A 24107-nucleotide genomic window follows, 5' to 3' on the forward strand; every position below is an offset into this window, starting at 1 on the left:
AGTGTGTTTAAAATAATATTCTATTTATTCAAAATAATACAAACAAACAAAAAACTTAATATAATAATAAAATTTTTATTTATTTTTTTTAAAAAAAATTCGGATAATATATAAAAATATAAAATTAATAAATTAATAATTATGTATATATTTATATATAAAAATTCATGTTTATTTTAGAATTTAAACAAAATATAAATATTTTTTTTATTTTTTTTCTAATTAGTTAATATGTTATAGATTATCAAAATTATTACTAAAATTTATTATTTTATATCTATTCGAATATCTTTTTTATATTTTCTAAAGTAGATTCATGATATCTTAATTTAATAATATGAATAGCTGCATTTTAATAATCTTATTAATCTAATAACTAATTAATTTTATTTATAGTTTCTTTTTTTAATTAATTAACATATTATTCATGTTAATCCAATTCATCTTTATTATTACAATCTTCTATTTCAAACCTAATTTCCATAACTTCTTTCAAAAAATATTCATCATCTTTTATGGTTTCTAATAATTCATCTTTTTTACCATGAGTTAATAAATTAAGCTATAATAAAATAATATTTATATATTTTAAAAATATAAATTAAAATAAATATATATATAAAAATAAATTAAAAATGCATACATATATATATATATATTTATAAATTTATTTATTTATATTTTTATATATTTATATATTTATATATTTTTATATATTACTAAATATTCACTTCTTTGTAAATCATCTTTTAATGCTTTATAAGCTTCATTTATATACATACTGTAAGTTTCACTAAATTTGAGCATTTTCTTTTTTTATATATTAATTAATAATTCACCTTTTATAATATATATAAAATACATCTGATTTAGAATGATATTTATCAGGATGGAAACATTTTTGCAATTTTTTATATTCTTAGTCTAATTTTTTTTCATTTATTTCAAATGTTGGTTTTCTTTTTTTTTTTTTAATTATTATTATTATTTAAATTATTATTATTTTACAAATTAAATAATTTAAAATAATTCAATCCCGCAATTCCTAATGTTGGATCTTATAAAAAATTGCATTTTCCGCATTAAAATAAATTAGTTTGGAATATTTTACTATCACAATTCCAACATTATGGTTTAATTTAATGTATTATTAATTTTTCATCTTTTTATACCATATTTTTTTTTTATTTTAATTTAAATTATAGTATTTTTATTGAAAATAAAAAAGGCTTTTTTTTCTAGAGACTATAAAATTTCTACTCTCAATTAACATATGTGGTATAAATCTAATCATTTTATATATTGTTATTATTTCTTGGATATATATATTTTTTTTTCTATTGAAAATAAATTAAATTTTTTTCTTTTTTAATTTTATGCCTATTTTTATTAATATATATAAAAAAATGCTAATTTATTTTAGAAATTTATTATTTATATGTTTTAATGTAAAAAAGAATATATTTTATAAAAAATTATTAAATATAACATTTTTTTGGAATAATAGTATATTTATAAAAATTAAATTTTAAACAAATAAAAAAGAATAATCGAAAAAAAGTTTAATTTATAATTAAACATATATTAATAAATTTTTAATAAAATAAAATAATTAAATATTTATATAATATATAAATAAATAATTATTATATGTTTTTTTTTACTTCTTCTTTATGTTATATAATAAAAAGTATATTTTATTTCATATTTATAATAAAAATAAATGTATTTTTTCGTAAAAGAATATTAATTTATCAATTTAAAATATTTAATATATAATTTATATAGTTATTTATATAAAATTTCTATGTATATTTAAAATAAATAGAATTAAATTATCATGTAATTTACAAAATAAATAAATACGTATTGTTATACACTTTCTTTTAAAATAACATTTAAATTAGAAAAAAATACTTTAATTTATATATAAAGATTTAATTTAATATTTATCCCTTCCCCAAACATTAAATATAAATATTTCATAAAAAATTAACATATGTCATAATTTTATAAAATATAAACATTTAGAATAAAAAAGAATAATAAAGAAAAAACTTAAAAAAATAAAGATAAATAAATATAAAAATTTTAAACATTAATTTTTTGCTACAAAATAAACAATAAATATAAGATATACATAACGAAAAAAAAAAAAAATTCGAAAAAAATGGAAAACGATGATGATTATGATTTTCATGACTACTCATATATAAAACTAAAACAAGATTACGAAAACCGTCCTTTATTTTTAAGCCCTGATGGTTATATATTTCTAGAAACATTCAGTCCATTATACCGTACAGCTTATTAATTTTTAATATCAATAGCCGAACCTATCCAAAGACCATTAACTGTACATAAATTTGTAATGAGTAAATATTCATTATATACAGCTATGGTATTATAATACTAACCGCAAGATATAATATTGTGTTTGAAAGAATTATCAAAGAATCGTGAAATTCCTTAAACAATAATAGACTATATATTATAAAACACAAAAAACTACGGATCAGCTCGTTTGTTTTTAGACGGCTAGAATTATTTTTTAGACATAGAAAGTAAAATATGGGAGTAAATAAAATACGATAATCCTTAAATAAAGAATCTAATTTGTGAAACTGAATTTTCATTTGACAATATAATTAAAGAAAATAAAGAATTAAAAGAAATACAAAACGATTTAAATATATTTTTTTTCAAAAAAACAATAAAAAAATAACCATAAAATGAATCAGATGATGAAGATAATAATAAAGATAATTTCATAAATTAAATAATAAACTAAAAAAAAAAAACAAATAAATCCTTCAAAAGAATACAAATAACCGGTGATTATTTCGAAATAACAAAATCTGTTATAAATGCAAATGTCCCTTTGATTCAAGAATACGATTTCTAAAAGTAGGATTCCTTTAAATACTTATAAATGGATATTTAACCGAAAATGAAGATTCGATATTACCAAGAAAAAGCGTTAAAAAATATTTTTATAGAACAAAAAGCTCGGTCAGGTTTAATTATATTACCATACGGTGCTGGCAAGACTATAGTAGGTGTGATAGCTATAGAGAGAATAAAATAGAGTACAATAGTTATTTGCGATTCTGATGTTTCAGTAGATTAATGGAGAGATGAATTAGAAAGATGGACTACAATAAGTAGAAATAAAATAGTAAGATTTACTGGAAGAATAACTGATGAATGGATAACTAGAGAAACCGTAATTATATATAAAACTAAATGTAAAAAAAATAATAAAAATATTATATATATATATATATATATATATATATATATATATATACATATTTATTATAGGACGATCCTATTATTTTATTAACAACATATTATATGTTATCAAAAAAAAGAGAAAAGAATCAATCTTAGACTTCTAAAAAATAATAATATATTTAAACTATTTAAGAAAAACAATGGGGAGTATGCATTATTGATGAAGTACATAAATTACCAGCAAATACATTTTAAAACGTTTTAAAATAATATAAATTTCACTTCAAATTAGGACTAACAGCAACCCCGTATAGGGAAGATGAGAAAATAAGTAATCTATTTTATATGATTGGTCCTAAATTATATGAAGAGAACTGGCATGATTTGGTTAAATAAGGTTTTTTGGCAAGTCCTTATTGTGTAGAAATACGATGTAATATGGCTGAATACTGGAAATAATAATATGATAGAAAAAATGACATTTCTTAAAAAAGATATTTTATAGGCGCTTAAAGGGAACTTTTACATACTTCGAATCCTAATAAATTTAATGTTTTGGAGTTTTTAATTAAAATACATGAAGATAGAGGTGATAAAATACTTGTTTTTTGCGATAGACCTGTAGTTTTGGAATATTACTCCAAAATTTTAAAATATCCAATCGTTTCAGGAAATGTGTAATAAGATGAGAGAAAAACAATATATAATTTATTCAAAAATACAAATTAAATTAATACTATTTTTCTTTCTCGCGTAGGTTTTTTATATATTAATTTTAACTTTAATATATATTAACTATATAATTAGGAGATACTGCTATTGATCTTCCTTCTGCTAATGTAGGTATTTAAATAGGAATACATTTTAAAAGCAGAAGATAAGAAGTTTAAAGATTAGGTAGAATTATGAGAGCTAAAGGAAATTATGATGGATAATATAATGCTTTTTGGTATACATTAGTCTCTAAATGTACAGATGAAGTCAATTATTGTTTAAGTAGATAAAAATGCTTAATTAATTAAGGTTTTAAATACGAAGTTTTGGATGAAAGTGACCTTCCATTTAGAAAATAGCCATAGAAATTTAAATGGATGAATAAAATTAATGAATAAGATTATTTATATGATATTTTAATGAGCTAAGAGGATAAAATTGATAAGAAAGTCTCCAGTTCAAGTAGCTCGGGAAGTGATTCAGAAAATAATGTTCATAATATTCAAATTTAAACAAAAGAAAGTAATGTTTTGTTCTCTAATTTAGCTTTGTATAAAGAAGTTATTGTTAAAAAATGATTTTTTGTTTGTTTTATAATATAAAAAATAAATAAACAATTATATAAATGTATTTTATAAAGAATGTTTAAAAAAAAAAAATATATATATATATATATATATAATTTTATTATATTACATAAATATTAACGAGTTATGTTTTTTATATACAAATTTTTAATTAATTCTATTATAAATTTAGAAAAAAAATTAAATATTATATTTTTTAATAAATTAATTATTCTATAAATTAAAAAAAAACAAAAAACAAAAAACAAAAAACATAATTTAAAAAAAAAAAGCAGAAAAAACTAATAAACATGAAATAAAAATAAAGACATAAAAAAAAAAAAAAACCACGAAAATTAATATTTTTATAAAAAAAAAAATATTTATAATAGAAATAGATATAAATACATTATTAAAGAATTAAAATATTAACTTTTTGTAAAAAACAACTTATATATGTATATAAGTAAATATTTTTTTAAATAATAACAAAAATAAAATCATAAATCACCAACTCTTCTTCTTCTTCTTCTTGGTTAAGGCTTTCCACAAGGACAATTATCATCTCCTTTTTTATTAGTCCATTTGCAAATAGATCCATCTTCACATTCACATTCTCCGTTATCATTATCAGTACATTTCATCATTTTATATGTACATTTGAATTCTTATGCGATTTACATGCAATTTCCTTGAACATATTTTACAGAAATACCTAAAATTACTAATAAAAGACATATATATAAGAAAGTTTTCATTTTTTTTTTAATTTATTTCTTTCTATTTTTTATTTATTTAATTTTTCTTTATATTTTTTTATATTTTTGATAATATATTTAAAATCTTTTATATAATATGTTTTATTTTTAAACATTATTAAATTTTTATATATAATAAGATATTTAAAACCCGATTTTCTTTTAAAAAAATAATAAAATATTGAACTACATTATTCTAAATTAAAAAAAATAGTAAAACAATGACTAAAATAAAATAATATATAATATATAAAATTCTAACAAAAAAAATACAAAAAAAAAAAAGCTCATCATTCATCATTCCCAAACATGAATATTTCTATCACTTCCCACACTCCAAATATTTCCATCTAAAAGTACACTAAAATTATTACACGGTCCTTTATGTCCTTCCAAACTATGTACACACTACTTTATATTCAAATCCCAGAATTTCACTGTTCCATCAGCACTAGAACTGACTATAACCTTATCTGCGAAAAGTGCTACTTTTGTAATTTATGAAAAATGAGACTCCATTTTGGCAATAATAGACCCTGTATGTATATTCCATACAAAATACACTTATCATAACTTCCAGATACCAAAGTGATATCATCAGGTAAAAAAACGATTGTAAAAACGTAATCTTTATGTCCTAATAATGTTCTAACTTCATTAGCATTATGATTTTTTTTATTAATTCTCCACACTTTGATACTATTATCTGACGATCCAGATACTAGACACCTCTAGTTTTCAAAAAGGGAATATTTCTTACCTAAAAAAGTCCTAAAAGGTTAACATAAACACAAAACTTCATTACTATGTCCGGATATAGTTTTTAAAGTTTCCCCACTTTACAAATCCCAAATTTTAATAGTATAATCTGCACTTCCACTAGCCATAAATTGTCCACTTAAGTAAAGTAAACAAATAACCCCACAAATATGTCCTTTAAGGCTTTTTATTAAATACTACTGAGAAGATTATTATTAGTTAATATCTTTTGGAGTACTTGCTATTTCATCCTATTTAGCTAATTATTAAGGAATATTCCACATTTTAATAGTTTTATCGTAACTTGCACTTATTAAATACCCATTAGGGAGACTTATTAAATCCCTAATTCCATCTGTATGACCTTTTAATATCAAATAACATTCCATATTTTACAAATCCCATAATCTAATGGTATTATCTTCACCTCCAGTAGCTATTTTAGAATTGTTTTAGAAACTACAAATACAATAAATAGCCCTTTAATGTCCACTGGGAAAGTCTTAAGTTTATTAAATTTTTCGAATTTGGTCCATTTTTATAGTCTGTAGAACGTTTTGGGGTACTTAGTTGCTTATAGTCTAGTTAAATAAACGACTTTAGCTAAATGAAGAATTTTCTTGTAATAATGATTCTTAAATATTTGTTTAAAAAGAATCATTTTCTTCAAATAATTTTTATTAGTAGTTTATTAAATTGGGAATAGTTTAAAGTATTTTTTCTTAAAATGAACAACTTTAAGTCTATAAGGAATCTATAATTTCTTATTTTACCTTTATTTCCCTTTATTGTGTTTATAAAATATTCTTTAAATGAGGTTTTAAATAAACAGTATTCTCATTTCTACTTTTTTAATCCTAAATATATATATATATATATATATATAATAAATATTACTTCAAATAGTGTTTCTAATAAATTTTAAAGTCCTTTATGTGTTTAAGTTTCATATGAATTAATTAATTATTCAAAAGATTAATTTTTAAAAAGGATTGATTATTAATATTATTCACAAACTAAACAATATAAATTAGATGATTTATTTAAAAACTCTTCTTATATTTATTATAATTAAGAAACAATACTTCTCTTCATTTATTCGAATGCTTCTTGTATTTGTTCCATGATTTTATTTATTTAAATAGTAAACTTATTTTTTTCTTCTTCTATATGTTATTTATAATCATTTTCTATATTTTTCCTTTAATTTAAATATTTGTATATCTCAGGATCTGAATTTAAGCCTTTGGCATCTTAAATATTCTTTTGCTAATATAAAAATTCTTCTATATCTATAAGTTCTTGTTAATTACATGGAATTTGATTCTTATGGATACACGATGAGCAAAATAATTAATTAGAAAATTAATTCGAAAAATTAAAAAATTCTACTCGTTTGTTTGGATGTTAGTTACAATATGGGTAAGAAGGAAGTGTATATGACATTTTTTAATTTTAATATAATATATGTTTGTTGGTTTTTTTTTTATTATTATTATTATAATTATTATATATTAAATAAATATATGTTTTATTTTTTATTTATTTTTCTTTTTGTTTTGTTTTTTATTTAAATATAAATACATATACACAATTTTTATATGAAATTAAATCAAGAAAATATAAAAAAGGCTTCAAAACAATTTTCTTATATTAATTAAATATTAAAATAAAATTATAAATCGATAATGTGAAAAAGTTTTATTTATTTTTTAAAAAATAGCCTAATATAACTAAATCTATTAAAATGAGTAAAATATTAAAGCTATTCAAAATTTAATTTTATTAAAAAATTTTAGATAACTTAATTTTATGGTATTTACTTAATATATTGAAAAAAAAATTAATTTTTTGTAAAATACATAAAAATTATATTAAATTATATTTTTTTTATTTAGTATATATCTATATTTTTTTTTATTATTACTAAGGCTATTTATCCATTATGAAGTTATAGGTTATCTTACCCTAGGGAAACAAAAATACATATATATATATAGAATACAAAAAAATATTGTAAACAATTAAAATTAATAGATAATTGAAAAAAGGTAATTTAATATAAATATTAAATTTAATATGAATATAAATTATTTTAACAATTATAAAATAATATTAATAAAAATTATAAATTTTTAATATTTATAAAAGCTTTTATAATATAATATTATATTTAATTATAAAAGCCTAATAATAAAAAAAAATTGGGAATATATTATATAATATAATTATATATTTTTTTTGATTATTAGTTTTTTTAATTTTGTTTATTTTAAGAAAATCATCTATAAAATAAACAAATTTTAATAATATTATTAAATTAACAAAAAAAGTTTAAATAATTTCGCCTAAGATATTGAAATATTGGATGTTTTTAATTATAAAAAAATATTTTTTATTATAATAGTATTTTCGTATATATTTCTAATTATATTTAAGTATATATATTAGAATTGCTATTAAATATATGGAGCTGATATAGTTTTAAATAATCATATTAAATAAAAATATTTTAATAACGAAGATAAAATAATAAATTAAATATACTGAGTTTTTAAAATTCAGATATATTATAAAGATAATAATAAATAATTCTTAAATATTTTCTATTATTAAAATTAAAATTTTAAGCAATTAATTATATATATTGATATAATTTTAATTAAATAAAAAAATTAAATATTAATAATAATTCGAAACATTTATATTAATAAGACTTAAACATACAACATTTTTAATTTTAAAATTTTACCTTTAAAAAATCAAATAAAATATATTACAGTTAAAATAATAAACATTATTTTTTATATATAATATAAATGTATTTAAAAAATATTAATGTTTTAGCTATATAACAATAGTTTAATATATATAATAGTTTTTATATTAATTTATTTTAGACACTAATTAAAAAATATTAATTGCAAATAGGTATTATCATTTAATACATTATTTATTTTAAATTTTATATCTTATATATCATTTTCATAAATAAATTAATATGATTTATATAGTTTTTATCAAAAAATAAATATATATTTTTTATAATTTTTTTTTTTAAATATATATATAATACGTATTTCTTAAGAAGAAAATATTTATTATTTTATTTTTTAAATTTATCAAATTATAAAAACAAAAGAATTATTTATGGAAATTTTTATTATATATTTATAATATATAAATTTCTATTTTACTCTTCTTTTGTTTTATTAATTTATTTATTTAAATTTTTTTAAAAATAATAAATTTTTTACTGATAAGTTATAAAATTCCTTTAAAATAAATGAAAAGCAAACTAAAGAAAATATTATAATTATTTAAAAAAATAAAAAATATACAAACATAAAAAAAATAGGTGTGAATAAATAAATTAGTAAAAAAACAAACTAATAAATACAATAAATAATATAATTTTTCATTAATTTAAATCAATTAAATAAATATGAATTAATATTTAAATTAAACATCATAAATATGATTAAAAAATATGAGAAAGCTTAAATGAAAATATAAATTTTTAATGTTAATTCAAATTTAAATTATAAAAAAATAGAAATTTAAAAGAAATAAATGTTATACATTTTATCATCATATTATAATAAAAAAAGAGGTAAATAAAATTATATAAAAATAAGAGTGTATATATATATATATAAATATTATTTATTAAATATAATAATTTATTTTATAATATATTATATTTTTAATTTTTTTTTATATTTTTTTATAATTTTTTATTTATAATTATTTTCTTTTTTTCTTTTAAAATTTAAAAAAACAAAAATCAAACCATATTAAAAATAAATAAATAAAAAATTATATCTATTTAAAATAAATGATTTAGTAAAATAACAATATTAAAGATTAAAATAATTATTATTATAAAATTTAATATCTTTATACTTTATAATCTTTATAAATATATATTTTTTTTCTTATACTATTTTATCAATTTTTTTTTATAATGTTTCATTATTTTTAATGAAATTAATTAATTTATAATATTTAATAAAATAAAAATAATATAATAATGATAATTTATAAAAGTAATTTTATTTATTTAGAACTTAATATTTTACTTTTAAATTAGAGGAATGTATAAAAGAATATTTTTTTTTTTTTAGTAAAATAATTTTGACTTTTAAAAAATAAAAGGAGGAAAAAATAAAAAGTATTAGATTTTAATAAAAAAATTTAATATACGCTTATATAATTTATAATATAAATAAAAATAATATAAAAGGCTTTTTTTACTTATATATATTAAAACAAAATAAAGACACTTAAAATAAATAAAAACCATTGAAAAATAAAAGAATTATTATACCGATGAACAAAGGAAAATTCTAACTCAATCAATTAGTTTATGCAAAAATATAAGGATATCCTTGGTGGCCAGCAATTGTAAATATAAATATAAAAATAAAAAAATATAATGTAAAAAAAATCATATAAAAAGATTGGCTAATAAAAATAAAAAATTGAAAATGGCATAAAAAAAATCGAATATTTTGTTAATTTTATCGGTCATAATTCATAGTAAATATTTATTAATAAAAAAATAAATTTGATATTTAACTAATTTAACTATGAAAAAAAATAAAAAAAAATAGCTCCATATTAAATGAAGAAAAAATATAAAAATATAATACTAAAATGGTTGATTAAAAATATAAAAAAAATAAAAATTATATCAAATCTTTAGAAATCGCCGACCAAATAAACCAAGGAAAATACACATATGACGGTAATATAAAATAATAAGAAAAATATAAAAAATAATAATATTGTTAATAAAATAAAATTAGATTGGAAAACAAGTTTTATAGTATAAAAATTAAACTAGAAAAATGCTATTAATAATAGCTTTAGTACATCTAATATTAATAATTTAAGTACTTTAAGCAATTCTGAATCTACAAAATTTCCTTAAATTTTGGAAAATTTATCTGAATAAGAAATAATAAGCAATTAATAATAATTAAAATCCAAAGTGGGTAAAGTGAAAAAAATAACCAAATAAAAATTAAATAAACCAAAAAAGTCGCATAGTATAAAAAAAATAGAAAAAAAAAAAATCAAAAAAGTTCAAGATAAAAATCAAAAAATAATTAAAATCAATCAAATAAAAATGAATATAATATTGATTAAGAATTTAATTAGTTATTTTCTACACTTATTAAATAATTTGATTATTAAAGTACTTGCTCATAAATAGAAATTATAATAAATAAAATTTCTTCCTTTTAAATTTCCGAATCGAATGTTATTGATATACTATAGTAAAATATAGGAACATTTTTAATGTGTGCATAATAATTAATAAAAGAAAATAAATAATTAAATGATATATGTGATTAAAAATTGATTAATTTAATAAATACATTAAGCTATTTGATTTAATAATTATAAAAAACATAACAAAAAAGTAATATATATATATAAATAAATACATTAATATATATATATAAATATATATATATATATATATTATATATATGTATATATGTATATATGTATATTTATGTATATTTATATATTATTTTATTCTTTATTATAGTTTTTTGACTACGATGAAAAGCTTATACATATAAAAAATATAATTTAAATTTAAAAAGTATAAGCTTAAAATAATGAATTAGATCCAAAAATAATCAAAGAAGAGTCAAACATAATTAAGGAAGAGCCAAACATAATTTATGAAGAGCCAAACATAATTAAAGAAGAATTAAACACAATTAAAGAAGAACCAAATATAATTAAAGAAGAGGAAAATACATTGTAGAAGAATAAATTATAGATAATGTAAACTAATAAGAAGAAAATAAAAGAAGTAAAAGTAATAAAAATAGATACAAATATAAACTAAAATTTGAATGATGAATAAAAATTAATTAGAAGGAAAGTATGCTTAAAAATACTTAAAATCTTAAATAATTTTCTTAATGATAATTATCTGAGTTAAATCTATGCAAATGCAATTGAAAAAAAAATAAGAGTTAAATATCCTTAAATGTGTCTAAATTATTAAAAATTATGCAAGAAACTAATTGATTTAATAAAATAAAAAGTACTTAATTTTTTCTTTAATTTCTTTTACATTTTTTTTTTATTTTTTTCAGGAATTTAAAACTTGTAAAGACAACATTGAATAATATATAAATTAATAAGATGAAGAAAATATAGAACTTATGTAAATTTAAGAAACTATTTAAAATATAGATTAATAAAAATAAAATTTAATTAACTTTTAATAATTATAATAAAATTAAATTATTTGCTAAACAAACTTTTGTTGAAAAATAATAAAACAAACATTTTTAATAAAGAAAAATAAAAAAAAAAACACATAAATAATTATTAACTAAATAAAAAATAAAATTAATTTTTATAAAATAATGCATGTTAACTAAATAATATAAAAATTTACAAAATATACATATAATTATATATATATATAAACTTATAAAAAACAAAATAAAAAATAGTTTTTGACAACGTTGTATTTTATATTATTTTCTTAAAACATTTATCAATTTATTTATAAATTTAAAAAAAATTATTTTTATAAATAAATAAAAAAAAAACTTCCATATTTATAAAAAATAAAAAAATGGAAAATACATAATAATACTTATTGACAAAAACAATTCCTTAATTAACCTGCGAAAATTAAAAAGTCTAATAATTTAGCAATTAAGTGGATAAATTAAGGGATGATTTCGAAGATATGAAAAGAGCCAGAGAGGAGGCAAAAAAACAATTGGAAGCAAAATTTTAAGATGTATATAGGTTTTTTTTTTTTTTTTTTGTGTGTGTAAATAATATATAAAAAAAAATAAAAGAAAAATTTAAAATACAAGAGAGTTTTAATAATCTGAAGCTAAAAGAATTAATGATACATTATTAGCATTTGATTCGAAATTCGAATCATTAATATAAATTGATAGAACGCATTTTTAAACTTAACATGATAATCATAAGGCTGAAGTATTAGAAAGATTTAAAACAAACGAAGAATAGTTACATAATCTAGATATAAAAATAGACATAGAAAGAGAAGAAAGAATAAAATAATCAGAAGAAGCACTAAGGGAAACAAGATAATAACTATCATGTATTATATATTATTTTTAACTAAAAAATAAAAAATAAAAAATAGAACTATTTATTATTATAAATAATGAAAAAATCGATCGAGTATAAAAAGAAAAAGAAATATTAAGAAAATTAGACGACCATGTATTTTTTATTTCATAAATTTTAGATAAAGGAAAAACATAAAGAATTTTATAAACAAAAGATTTAAGAAATCATATAGATTTTGAAATAAAAATACAAAGAAAATATAATGAAGATTTCCATATAAAAACTATTGATGAATTTAAACATGTCATTAATAGTATATAATTAGAAATGGATAATAGATTTGATCATTAAAATTAAAATTTAGATAATTTATCGAAATTAGTTAAAATAATGTAGGATACTTTAAAGGTTATCGGAAAAGATAGTTGATATATATTATTATTATACTAATTTTTTATTTTTGTTAATTAAAAAATAATTATTTGAAAATTATTAATAGAAAAAATAGAAAAGGGAAATTAATTATTTTTAATAATAAATATATTTTAAATTGATTAGAAAAAAAAAAAAAATTTTATTTTTATTTTTTATTAATAAATAAAAAAAAATTTATATAATCTTTAATTTAATAAAATAAAAAAAAAAAATTATAAAGATTATTTTATTTAACTTTAATTTAATTTTTATTTATAATAAATATATTTATATTTAATATTTTAGAATAAATTATTTTTTAGGTTACTCAATATAAAAAATTCAAACTTAATAAAATAAAATTAAAACTTCTAAAAAAATAGATAAAAAACTAAACTAAACGAGAAATCAATGAAAATTAAAACACAGAAGCTAATAATAATAGCAAAAAAAAAAAAAAAATGTTAAAATAATATATATATATATATGTGTGTAAAATAAAAGTAAATAATAAAATAATATATTTTAATAAAAAATCATACTATTTAAAAAATAATGTAAAAATAAGTAAAAATCATTGATAATTAATTCCTATAACAAGATTTTATTAAAACTGATCAATCCATTTTCTATATAACAATAATCTTAAATCGTCCTCAAACTCTTCCTATCTTATAAAGGCTTTAAAAAATAACCGACTTACTAATATGTGCTGATGGAGGAGCTAATCGCTTATATGACCTTCCCGAAATTCGCTAATAATTCATTCCAAACGCAATAGTTGGAGATTTAGATAGTTTATAAGAAACAGTGAAAAATTTTTACATTTAAAAAAATGTAAAAATATAAAGATATGAAGGATAAGATGACACAGATTTAGAAAAATCAATAAACTTTTTATTCGAGAATTAGTTTTTAGGATATATTGAAAAAAAAAAAGTTTAAATTACTATAACAGGTGCTTTTGGAGGAAGACTAGATCAAACAATAAGCAATTTATCTAATTTAGTAAAAATAAATAAAGTCTTTATTGAAAAAAATGTCTTTTAAAGCTTCAATATTACAATGATGGATGAATTTTCTATTGCAACATGTCTTCTTCCAGGAAAATATTATTATAAAAAGGCTAAAGGTTACGAATATTGTAAAGGCGTCGGTATAATCCCTTTAGGAAACTTTAATAACTCTAAAATTAATACTAGGGGATTTAAATGGGAGTTAAGTGGATATTAATTTGAGTTTGGTAACTTTATAAGCACATCTAATGAGTTTTAAGAAGATTTTGATGGCATTCCTTTTGTAGAAAATGAAGGTATTGTTTTTTTAACTACATCTATTTAAGAATTATGATTATTTTTTATTAATATAAATTTTTAATTTAATTTTATATAATTTTATTTAATTTATATATTTAATTTAAATAATTAATAAATTTAATACCATATTAAATAAAAAAAATAAATTTATGAATAAAATAATATATATTTATATATTTATTTATATATTTATATATTTTATATTTATATATTTATCTATTTTTTTTTATATATATAAGTATAATTTATACAATAATTTCCTTATAGGAAAACAATCATTTTTATTTTTATTATTTATTATAATTTTATAATATATCACATTTTTAATTTTTATTCATTATTTTTGAAAAACATATACAATATATATTATGGAAAATATTCTTAAATAAATAGAAACATAAATAATTTTACATAAATAATAAAATAAATACTTAAATTTAAATGAATAATTAATATTTCCTCATGGATTAGATGGTTTACATATATGGGAAGCGGGCATTACATTAGCCCGTTACATAATCTTAAACCCCCATTTTTTTTATTAAAAGAAAGTATTAGAATTGGGAACAGGAGTAGGAATAGGCGGATTATCAATATTAAAATTTTGCGAAAGTTAAGAAGTACACATGACAGATTATAATGATAAAATATTACAAAACGCACTTAATAATGTAAATAAAAATGGAATATAATAAAAAAATCATAAGATTTATAATTTAGATTGGTTTAATTATTAATAATTTGATGAGAAATTTGACGTTATTATTGGATCTGACATTATTTATGCAGGTGCTCCTCTAAAAGAATTATATATGTTAATATGCAAATGCTTAAACTTAAATGGAAAAGCTTATATAATAATTCCTTCTTAAAGATTTAAAGGAGAAACCTTTATTAATATTGTTTAAGATTTTGGGGAATTTTAAATTGAGAAATTCGATTTAAATGATAAAATTTATTAAGAATCTCCACTATTAGATGAAAATTTGGGATTTAAAAATTATCCAGGTATTAAAGAGTTATAATTTTGGGTTTACGTTTTTACTAAAATTGTTTGAATTTAATAATAAATATACTTCCTATTTAAATTTAATATTTGGAATATTATAACTAAAATAAATAAATTTATTTTTATAAAGAAAATATTAAATTAATTTTTTTTTATTATATAATATATTTTTGAAAAATAATTATTTTTATATATATATTGTAATATAATAATATATATGTATATTTAATTTTAATAAATAGATTGTTTTAAAATATATCATAATGATATATTTTTTTTTACAAATAATTTTTAAAATAAAAAAAAAAAAAAAAATTATTAATATATAAGTATATGAATTTTATGTTGAAAATAATATTTAAGAAAAATTTCTTAATAATTTAAACACAATCAATTATAAATTATAAAAATATAGATTAAAAAAATAAAAAATATATAGATATATAGATATATAATATATATATATATATATTATTATTTTTTATATATTTATTTATATGAATATAAATAAAATAATTAATTTATCTATAACACACTCTCTTTTCTTTAAATAAGAAAAATAAAGAAAAAAAATATATTAATCACGATATATATATATTAAAAAGAAAATAAACTTTTTTTTAAAAACAAATTAAATAAAAATTATTAAAGTATCTTATTATATAAAAAAAAATTAAATAAAATAAATAATTATATGGGAGTTCCAGGATTTTATTCGTGGCTATCGCGTCGATATCCATTAATAGTAAACTAACTAAATTCAAAACTAGACGTACCATACATAGATTGCTTTTATCTTGACATGAACGGTTTAATATATAAATGTACTAAAGAGGAAGACACTGTCTTTAAAGATTTACTTTTACAAAAGAACATGTAAGAAATATTTACATTAATATTCAATTATATAGATGAAATGGTAAACCTAGTTTAACCAAAAAAAGTGCTTTATTTATTTTTAGATGGACCCGCTCCTCGTGCTAAATAGAATTAATAAAGGACCAGAAGATTTTTATCTGCCAAATCACATAAAGACCTAAATAATTCATTAAAAAATTGTGGTATATTAGCCGAAAATTAAACCATGTAGAATAATGCAATATCTACAGGAACTACTTTTATGCATGAATTAAATTAATAGATTTAATTTTATATAAAAAATAAATTCAAGTAAGATCCTTAATGGAAAAACCTCGAAGTATTCTTTAGTGGATCTAATGTTCCAGGAGAAGGAGAACATAAAATCATTAATTTCATGCATTAGTATTGCTCTTCAGATAATTATGACCCTTCTACTACACATTGTATATATGGAGTTGATGCTGATCTAATTATGTTAGGATTATCAACTCATATTAAATATGTTTCTATTTTAAGAGAAGAAATGAGACATATACCTAATGTAAAATAATTTATATAAAATAAATATTTATTTTTATTTATATATACATATTAAAATTAATAATTAAATAAAAAGATAAGTAAAGCAGCTAAAAGAGAAATATAAATAAATCAGTTTTAAATAATTTATTTAAATATAGTACGTGAGTATTTAGATTTAGAATATAAATAATTACAAGGAGAAATGAAAAATTTAAAATATGACATTGAAAATATAATAGATGATTTCCTACTTATATGCTTTTTTATTGGAAATGATTTTATTCCAAGACTTTATTGCTTTAATATACGAGAAGGATAATTCGAAATTCTCATTTAAATTTATAAAAACTACATAAAAGAAGCAAAAGAATATTTAAATAACATGGGATATATAAATTGGAAAGGAATGTATGAATTAATAAAATAAATATCTAATTATGAGAAAGAATTTATTGGTGACAAAGCTGATGAATGCACAAAAGAATATAATAGATAATTAAAAGGACAAGAAGGAGAAGATAGTAATATAAATATAAATATTAATATTATTATTTTATATAGATTTTAATGTTGATGATATTAACAAAGATAAGGAATCAAATAATAATAAATAAAACGAAAATACATTCTAATAAGAATACGACAATATAATTATAGATTAATAAAAAAATGTCTTTAAAGAAATTAATAAAGAAAAAAAATTTCTTGAAGATATCTAAATTCTATATAATACAGAAGCTGACGGATTTTAAGCCAGAACATATTATTATAAGGAAAAACTACAACTCGATTTTTCTAATTCTTAGCATTTTAAAGTTTTAGATAATCTTATAACAAAATATATTGAAGGTTTATAATTTGTCCTTTTATATTATTATAAAGGAGTTCCTTCCTGGAGTTGGTACTATCCTTTTTATTATGCCCCTATGTCTGCTGATATATCTTTATATATAGAATATAAGTAATCTATATTATCATAAACAATCAAATTCGACTTATCTTAACCTTATTAGCCAATGAAATAATTAATGTGTATAATACATCCTGAAAATGCCAGTTATTAATAAATATTCATATATATAAAGATTCATAATTTATTATATATATTTATATATAAATATAGGTCTTTTACCTCCAAAAATTGCTTAATTATTAACTGATTAAACTAATTCTCCATTAAGAAATCCTATAGACTATTATCCTGAAGAATATCGCATAGACCCATATGGAGGTGTTTTTGCTCATGAATATATAGTCGTTTTGCCTTTTATGGAGTAGGAATTAATCGAAAAAGTCTATAATAGTATTAATTGGGATTCTGAAATAAGCCCTGAAGATATCTAAAGGAATCTTTTTGGCAGAAATCTTAAATTTTCCTATAATGAAAATTCTCCTTTATTATAAGTTAAATCAATTTTACCTTTATATTATTCAGATTTCGAAGTCCATATTGATATATAAGAATTCGATATTGACAAAATCTATAAACCTCCCAAAAACGAGTCACAAAACGCCAAAACTTCCCGTTTCCCTTCCTTATATGCTAAAAAAATAGTTCAATCCACCCTTAAAAAAACTGAGAAAGGCCAAAGACTATTCCTTACTCTCGAAAGCGAGGTTACTGACATTCTCTTATCCAAAAAGTATCAAACAGACTATTATTTTAATTACCCAAACTGCTAAAAATGCGAACTAATTGGTATAATATCTAAAGATTCTCTCAAAGTAATAAAAAAAGTGCCTTTGATTCCTATTTTAGATGCCCAAAATTACTGCAAAGACGACCATCATTAATTTTACTAAAAACTTAACGATGAAACAACTTTCCAAATGTAAAAGAAAGGCATAATATTATCCTAAGAACACCCTATACATTCAATCGTTCGTTTCTATGAGTCAAACCAAAGATATCAAAGTGGAAAAGTAGTCGAAAATAAATTAAAATTCTAAGAATAATACGTCCCATTAGAATTAATAATGACCGAACCGAAAATCGAGAAGATTAAATAAGTTAAAAAATACACGAAAACAACCGAAGAATTCAAAGAAAATATGCTTGTTTTAATCGCTTCTCCTGATCGATAAATAGACGGTTGTTTAGCCAAAATTATAGAATTTTAAAAAATCAAAAATAATTATTCTCCCGTTTAATTAAAAGTGTAAATTCTTAATAAACCCCTCTATTTAATCTACTCAAAAGAAAAATTCTGCCAATATACTTAAAATAAGGAATCTTTTTATACTCTATACTTTGCATGTGAAAGACTATAGACTTAACCTGAATTTCTATTAGAATTATTAGATTCTTTGCCTATTTTTATCGATAATAACCTATATTCGGCTTCAAAACTTCCCAAAATACTCGATATAGGCTTAAATATTATCAAAAGGGCTAAAGGATAGATAGTTCCTGAATTAGTACATGTACCTGAAGCTAAAATAAACGCTTAAGGTAAGGATAAATACACTTAATATAACAAACTTTCATTAAGTGAAAAAATACTGGACCTTTTAGTAGAATATAAGAAGAAATGCAAAAATATTTTTCATACAATTTCTCTATATTAAAAAGCGAAAATGCAATAAGGAATAAAAGCAAGAATTTCAGTTAAAGACTTATTCCCAGAATCAAAAGACGGAAATATAGAATGTGTAAAACTCTATATTTGGCTAATGCAAAAGGAAGAATCTTAATATACTATGTCCTCTTTATTTTCTTAAGTAATTCATAAGGAAAACATATATTAAATAGTTTAAGATTACGATAAATTAAATAATAATTAATAAATATAATTAAATAATTAGATTATAATAGATCCTAATTTTGCCATTCCTGCTAATTATGATGCTCCTGCTAAATTATTCTTTGAAAAATAACCTCATTATCATAGTTTGGGTGATCATGTTAGATATATAGGCACTTTTGGCGTCAAAACTGCACCATTTGGTCTAAATGGAATTGTTGTGGGTATTATAGATGATAAATTTGAAGTAGTATTTGAAAAGCCATTTGTTGGAGGAAATAATTTGGGCGGAAGATGTCCTCCATAGAGAGGTTTGTTAGTGGAATTCGATGAAATTTATAACTTGTAGGGTTGGGGCAAATTAACGAGAAAAAAAGATGAAGGAAATGACTAAAGTAAAGGCTGGGATGGATCCATTTGCTATTTTTACCCTAAATTCGAAAGGCCTATAGATAAAGATGATTTATAAAAAAATAGTAATGTAATTTATTAAAAGAAAACAATAAAAGAAGAAGATAAATAAAATAACAAAAATACTACATAAGAAGATAATATTAAAATTTAAGAATAATAACAAATAATATAGAAAACAGAAGAACATTAAATTCCAAAAAAAGAAGAACCTATGAATATTTTAGACTCATCGGAAATAGAAAAACAAATGTATTTATAATAAATTAAAACAATTAAAGTTGAAGACCTTGAAAAACAAATGGAAAATAATGTAGAAGTTAAAAAAAAAGAAAAGAAAAAAATTAAAATATCAAAGCCTTTTATACCAGATGAAAACTAAGATTTTAAATGTATTTAAAATATTTCTAATGAAGAAAATATTTAAAAAAAAGAGGAAGAAAAAAAATATGAAAATAATAAAGAAGATAGAAAGGAGGAAAAAAAAGAATAAAATATTTAATAAAAAAATAATTAATTTAATAATCTTAATATTTAATAATACTAAATGTATTAATATTACTTACAATTATAAATAGAAAATTATCAAAAATAAATAAAATAGTAAAACTAAGAAGAAGAGGCACAAATATTCGATATTGCATAATATGAAAAAAATAATGAAGATGTAACATTTGAAGATTTAGAAAAATAATATTTATAATCTAAAATAAATGAAAAAAAATGATTAAAATTAATATATAATTATTTTTATATTTATAAACTTTTTTAATATTTTTTTTAAACAAAAAAAACATAAATACATAAATATAATTAAAATTAAATTACATAAAATATCAATATTTACAATAAATATATTTAAAAAAATATTAAAATTTGATTTAATATTTGATAATAAATTAAAAAAAATTAAAATAAATAAGCATTAACAATTATAAAAATCTTTTAATATTTTATAATTATAATAAAAATTCTAATATATCTTTATTTTATATTATTTATATAAATAAATATATTAATTAGATAAAAAAATATTTAAATATATTTTTATCTTATATATGAATAAAGTCAAATTATAATGATAAAAAATATAATAGATATAAAAAATATTTAAAATATTCTTTATTATATAAAAATAAATATTTTTATAAACATATATTTTATTTGTTTAATGATTTTCCGTTATCATATGAAAATATTATAATTAATTCATATACAATTATTTTAATGTTAATAAAAATTATTTCATCAAATATAATATATAAAATGATAAATTTTATAGAATAAATTATTAAAATTATATTTATAAGTAAAATATAAAAACAAAAAAATTGTTTGTGATTAGACAGATTAAATCAATAAATATAAAATTGTAATATTCATTAAAATAAGTAAGTCATATCCTTTTTATAGAAGAGAAATAATAGATAAAATTAAATTAAATTCTAACATTAATAAATTGAATAATAAAAATATAATTAAAAAAAAAATATCAATAAAAAAAAATATTAAAATTTTTGTTTATTTAATTAGGTATAAAAAAAAATTATAAATATTATTATAAAAATAATTTATATATATATATATATATATATATATATATATATATATATATATTATTCATTTAATATTTTTATATTTTACTAAATAAATATTAATATAAATTTAAAAAAAAGTAAAATTTGATAAGATATTATTAATAAAAAATAATTACATTTAAAATAAAAAAAATTTATAAAAAAATGTTTAAACATCTTGAAAGTAACGAAATTCCAATTTAACTAGATGACTTACCAAATTTTAGAATAAAGATTCCCCTAAAAGATATATTTGCCAGTGACCTTTAATGCACTACCCAAGAAGGTTAAATTAACGTCGCACATAAATTTATTTAATAATTGGAAACATTAATGAAAGAAAATACAAAAGATTCTGACAGTTTATTAATTTTATATGATTACCAATTTAATAAAATATGTCAAACTGTTTTTAAAGATTCTTTATGGCCAGTCCCACATGTAATAGAAAATGTTAAAGAAATAGAATCGAACTTGATATATAAACTCTTTACAATGAATTATGTTATAGACACGCCCTTACTCGTTTAGCAAATAATTTCGATGTTGATTTAGTTAAAGAGCTTGGGAAAACTATTCTGAAATCTTTGACACTATTACAAATTCCTAAAGTGAATTTCCTCTTCCCACCCCTTGGATTTGGGACATAATTGACGAATATATTTATTAATTTTACATAGCTTGTAGATGGAGAAGATCTCTCAAATAAGACGATGAGAAGCTTAAACTTATTCTTCAAGGCACTAATTAATAAGACGAATAAGAATTCTGGAATCTGAAACAATCATTTAAACATTTCAAAACCTAATTTAACGCTCTAAATAATTCAAGACAAGAAACTTTTAGCCCCTGAAACATCCAGAATAACTACTTCTTAATATTTCGGATATTATTCACTTATTGGATTACTGCGTATTCACGTCCTTGTCGGAGATTACGAAAGTGCCGTAAAAGACATAGAAGCAATATCTTTGGAATCATTAGTTATTTTTTCGAAATCAATCCCAGCCTACTTATCTTTATTTTACTACGGAGGATTTGCATATTTAATGACCGGAAGTCAAAAAAAATAATCAAAAAAAGTAATATATATATATATATATAAATAAAGGTATAGAGAAGCTGTAAAAATATTCGAAAGCGCATGTTTAATGATGAATAAATACAAAAGCTTTTTAACAAAATCATTTTAATATGAAAACATAATGAAATAATTAGAAAAAACAGTATGTTTATTCGCCATAGCCCTCTCCTTTGCACCAAATAAGGATTCAGAAGCGATTCTATGGCTTTTTAAAGACATTTAATTGCGTTCATCTAAACAAAACTAGAACACAAAAGAAAAGTTAACAGAAAAATATGAAAAACTTAAAAAGTTTGACACTTAGACTTTCTTTGATTTCTTCAGTAATGGATGTCCTAAAATTATTACCCCAATTAAAGATATTAATGACTTCGTTTAAATGTAAAATAAATATGTTGCAGACCTTGTTAATATAACAAGAGATAGTCTTTTCAAAGGATTTTAATAAAGTTAGATTATTAATAATATTACTGAAGTTTTAAAATTGTATACTAGAATTAATGTAAAAAAAGCAGCTAATTTACTAAAAATAACTTCTGAAGAATTAATTGGATATATTAAAACTTATTAAAAAATGAACAAGTAAGAATTAAATACTTAATCTGCTTTTGAATAAACTATTTTAGCTATATTTATGGTACCTATTAATTCTTTACAGTTCGAAATTCAAGGTGAAACTATAATTATTAATGAAATTATATTAAAAAATGATTATGCAGAATAATTTTAAAAAATGAATAAAAAACAAAAGAAATAGAACAAGAAATTATATTATTAAAATGAAATATTTTGTTGATTTATTTTATATAATAAATATTATTTTTATAAAAAATATAATAAATAAATTAATAAAAAAAAGCAAATAAAATTAAAAAATTATATAATTAATTTTTATATATAAATTAAAATATTAAATATATATATAAATTAAAAATAATTATTATGTTAAAAATACAAAAATAATTATAATAATTATAATAATAATAATAATAATAATAATAATAATAATAATAATTAATAATAATAATTATAAATAAAAAAAA

The 24107-nt window shown here is 18.1% G+C and overlaps 9 protein-coding genes across 9 annotated transcripts, besides 35 other annotated features; 7 read left to right on the plus strand and 2 right to left on the minus strand. All coding sequences in view use genetic code 6, as the record gives it.

The window, feature by feature from the left end:
• Positions 1 to 234: 234 nt before the first annotated feature.
• Positions 235 to 1898, minus strand: IMG5_077900 (iron-sulfur cluster co-chaperone, putative; the record flags this gene model as incomplete). The annotated part of the gene is made up of 4 exons (XM_004036491.1): positions 235 to 562; positions 721 to 810; positions 863 to 959; positions 1867 to 1898. 4 exons carry the CDS (start codon positions 1896 to 1898, stop codon positions 245 to 247), a joined length of 537 nt encoding a protein of 178 aa, XP_004036539.1. The 3' UTR covers positions 235 to 244.
• Positions 590 to 630: a microsatellite.
• Positions 592 to 650: a microsatellite.
• Positions 645 to 715: a microsatellite.
• Positions 974 to 1014: a microsatellite.
• Positions 1743 to 1783: a microsatellite.
• Positions 1765 to 1826: a microsatellite.
• Positions 1899 to 2170: 272 nt separating the features above from the next.
• Positions 2171 to 4529, plus strand: IMG5_077910 (hypothetical protein; the record flags this gene model as incomplete). The annotated part of the gene is made up of 3 exons (XM_004036492.1): positions 2171 to 3226; positions 3325 to 3994; positions 4045 to 4529. 3 exons carry the CDS (start codon positions 2171 to 2173, stop codon positions 4527 to 4529), a joined length of 2211 nt encoding a protein of 736 aa, XP_004036540.1.
• Positions 3267 to 3315: a microsatellite.
• A 234-nt stretch (positions 4530 to 4763) lies between the features above and the next one.
• Positions 4764 to 4792: a microsatellite.
• Positions 4793 to 5017: 225 nt separating this feature from the next.
• IMG5_077920 (WD40 repeat protein) lies at positions 5018 to 6570 on the minus strand (the record flags this gene model as incomplete). Its single annotated transcript, XM_004036493.1, has 3 exons — positions 5018 to 5232; positions 5650 to 5811; positions 6273 to 6570. 3 exons carry the CDS (start codon positions 6568 to 6570, stop codon positions 5018 to 5020), a joined length of 675 nt encoding a protein of 224 aa, XP_004036541.1.
• Positions 5270 to 5334: a microsatellite.
• Positions 6571 to 6895: 325 nt separating the features above from the next.
• Positions 6896 to 6920: a microsatellite.
• Positions 6921 to 6992: 72 nt separating this feature from the next.
• Positions 6993 to 7037: a microsatellite.
• Positions 7038 to 8087: 1050 nt separating this feature from the next.
• Positions 8088 to 8126: a microsatellite.
• A 1447-nt stretch (positions 8127 to 9573) lies between these two features.
• Positions 9574 to 9606: a microsatellite.
• A 122-nt stretch (positions 9607 to 9728) lies between these two features.
• Positions 9729 to 9788: a microsatellite.
• Positions 9738 to 9778: a microsatellite.
• Positions 9789 to 9961: 173 nt separating the features above from the next.
• Positions 9962 to 10017: a microsatellite.
• A 284-nt stretch (positions 10018 to 10301) lies between these two features.
• On the plus strand, positions 10302 to 11101 carry IMG5_077930 (hypothetical protein). The gene is made up of 4 exons (XM_004036494.1): positions 10302 to 10441; positions 10497 to 10576; positions 10651 to 10784; positions 10846 to 11101. Exons 1-4 carry the CDS (start codon positions 10404 to 10406, stop codon positions 11041 to 11043), a joined length of 450 nt encoding a protein of 149 aa, XP_004036542.1. The 5' UTR covers positions 10302 to 10403; the 3' UTR covers positions 11044 to 11101.
• A 367-nt stretch (positions 11102 to 11468) lies between these two features.
• Positions 11469 to 11577: a microsatellite.
• Positions 11578 to 11681: 104 nt separating this feature from the next.
• Positions 11682 to 11807: a microsatellite.
• Positions 11808 to 12114: 307 nt separating this feature from the next.
• Positions 12115 to 12156: a microsatellite.
• A 494-nt stretch (positions 12157 to 12650) lies between these two features.
• Positions 12651 to 13555, plus strand: IMG5_077940 (hypothetical protein; the record flags this gene model as incomplete). Its single annotated transcript, XM_004036495.1, has 2 exons — positions 12651 to 12829; positions 12883 to 13555. 2 exons carry the CDS (start codon positions 12651 to 12653, stop codon positions 13553 to 13555), a joined length of 852 nt encoding a protein of 283 aa, XP_004036543.1.
• A 163-nt stretch (positions 13556 to 13718) lies between these two features.
• Positions 13719 to 13795: a microsatellite.
• Positions 13796 to 13810: 15 nt separating this feature from the next.
• Positions 13811 to 13858: a microsatellite.
• A 186-nt stretch (positions 13859 to 14044) lies between these two features.
• Positions 14045 to 14096: a microsatellite.
• Positions 14049 to 14097: a microsatellite.
• Positions 14098 to 14605: 508 nt separating this feature from the next.
• On the plus strand, positions 14606 to 14890 carry IMG5_077950 (thiamin catalytic domain protein; the record flags this gene model as incomplete). Its single annotated transcript, XM_004036496.1, has 1 exon — positions 14606 to 14890. One exon carries the CDS (start codon positions 14606 to 14608, stop codon positions 14888 to 14890), a length of 285 nt encoding a protein of 94 aa, XP_004036544.1.
• Positions 14891 to 14911: 21 nt separating this feature from the next.
• Positions 14912 to 14951: a microsatellite.
• Positions 14936 to 14969: a microsatellite.
• Positions 14970 to 14987: 18 nt separating this feature from the next.
• Positions 14988 to 15029: a microsatellite.
• Positions 15019 to 15090: a microsatellite.
• Positions 15023 to 15086: a microsatellite.
• Positions 15091 to 16296: 1206 nt separating the features above from the next.
• Positions 16297 to 16337: a microsatellite.
• Positions 16338 to 16522: 185 nt separating this feature from the next.
• IMG5_077960 (hypothetical protein) lies at positions 16523 to 20621 on the plus strand (the record flags this gene model as incomplete). Its single annotated transcript, XM_004036497.1, has 7 exons — positions 16523 to 17267; positions 17343 to 17769; positions 17810 to 18304; positions 18372 to 19700; positions 19821 to 19969; positions 20054 to 20473; positions 20586 to 20621. The coding sequence occupies exons 1-7, from the start codon at positions 16560 to 16562 to the stop codon at positions 20619 to 20621; spliced, it is 3564 nt and encodes a 1187-aa protein (XP_004036545.1). The 5' UTR covers positions 16523 to 16559.
• A 772-nt stretch (positions 20622 to 21393) lies between these two features.
• Positions 21394 to 21442: a microsatellite.
• Positions 21443 to 21871: 429 nt separating this feature from the next.
• Positions 21872 to 21909: a microsatellite.
• A 39-nt stretch (positions 21910 to 21948) lies between these two features.
• Positions 21949 to 22024: a microsatellite.
• Positions 21976 to 22020: a microsatellite.
• A 123-nt stretch (positions 22025 to 22147) lies between the features above and the next one.
• Positions 22148 to 22759, plus strand: IMG5_077970 (hypothetical protein; the record flags this gene model as incomplete). The annotated part of the gene is made up of 1 exon (XM_004036498.1): positions 22148 to 22759. Exon 1 carries the CDS (start codon positions 22379 to 22381, stop codon positions 22757 to 22759), a length of 381 nt encoding a protein of 126 aa, XP_004036546.1. The 5' UTR covers positions 22148 to 22378.
• Positions 22760 to 23091: 332 nt separating this feature from the next.
• IMG5_077980 (hypothetical protein) lies at positions 23092 to 23646 on the plus strand (the record flags this gene model as incomplete). The annotated part of the gene is made up of 1 exon (XM_004036499.1): positions 23092 to 23646. A coding segment is annotated over exon 1 (515 nt), but the record flags the coding sequence as incomplete, so codon positions are not given.
• Positions 23647 to 23861: 215 nt separating this feature from the next.
• Positions 23862 to 23899: a microsatellite.
• Positions 23900 to 24022: 123 nt separating this feature from the next.
• Positions 24023 to 24097: a microsatellite.
• Positions 24098 to 24107: the final 10 nt, after the last annotated feature.

The sequence above is a fragment of the Ichthyophthirius multifiliis genome, assembly GCF_000220395.1.
Source record: "Ichthyophthirius multifiliis unplaced genomic scaffold scaff_1120509250490, whole genome shotgun sequence".
In the NCBI taxonomy this organism is placed as follows: Eukaryota; Ciliophora; class Oligohymenophorea; order Hymenostomatida; genus Ichthyophthirius; species Ichthyophthirius multifiliis.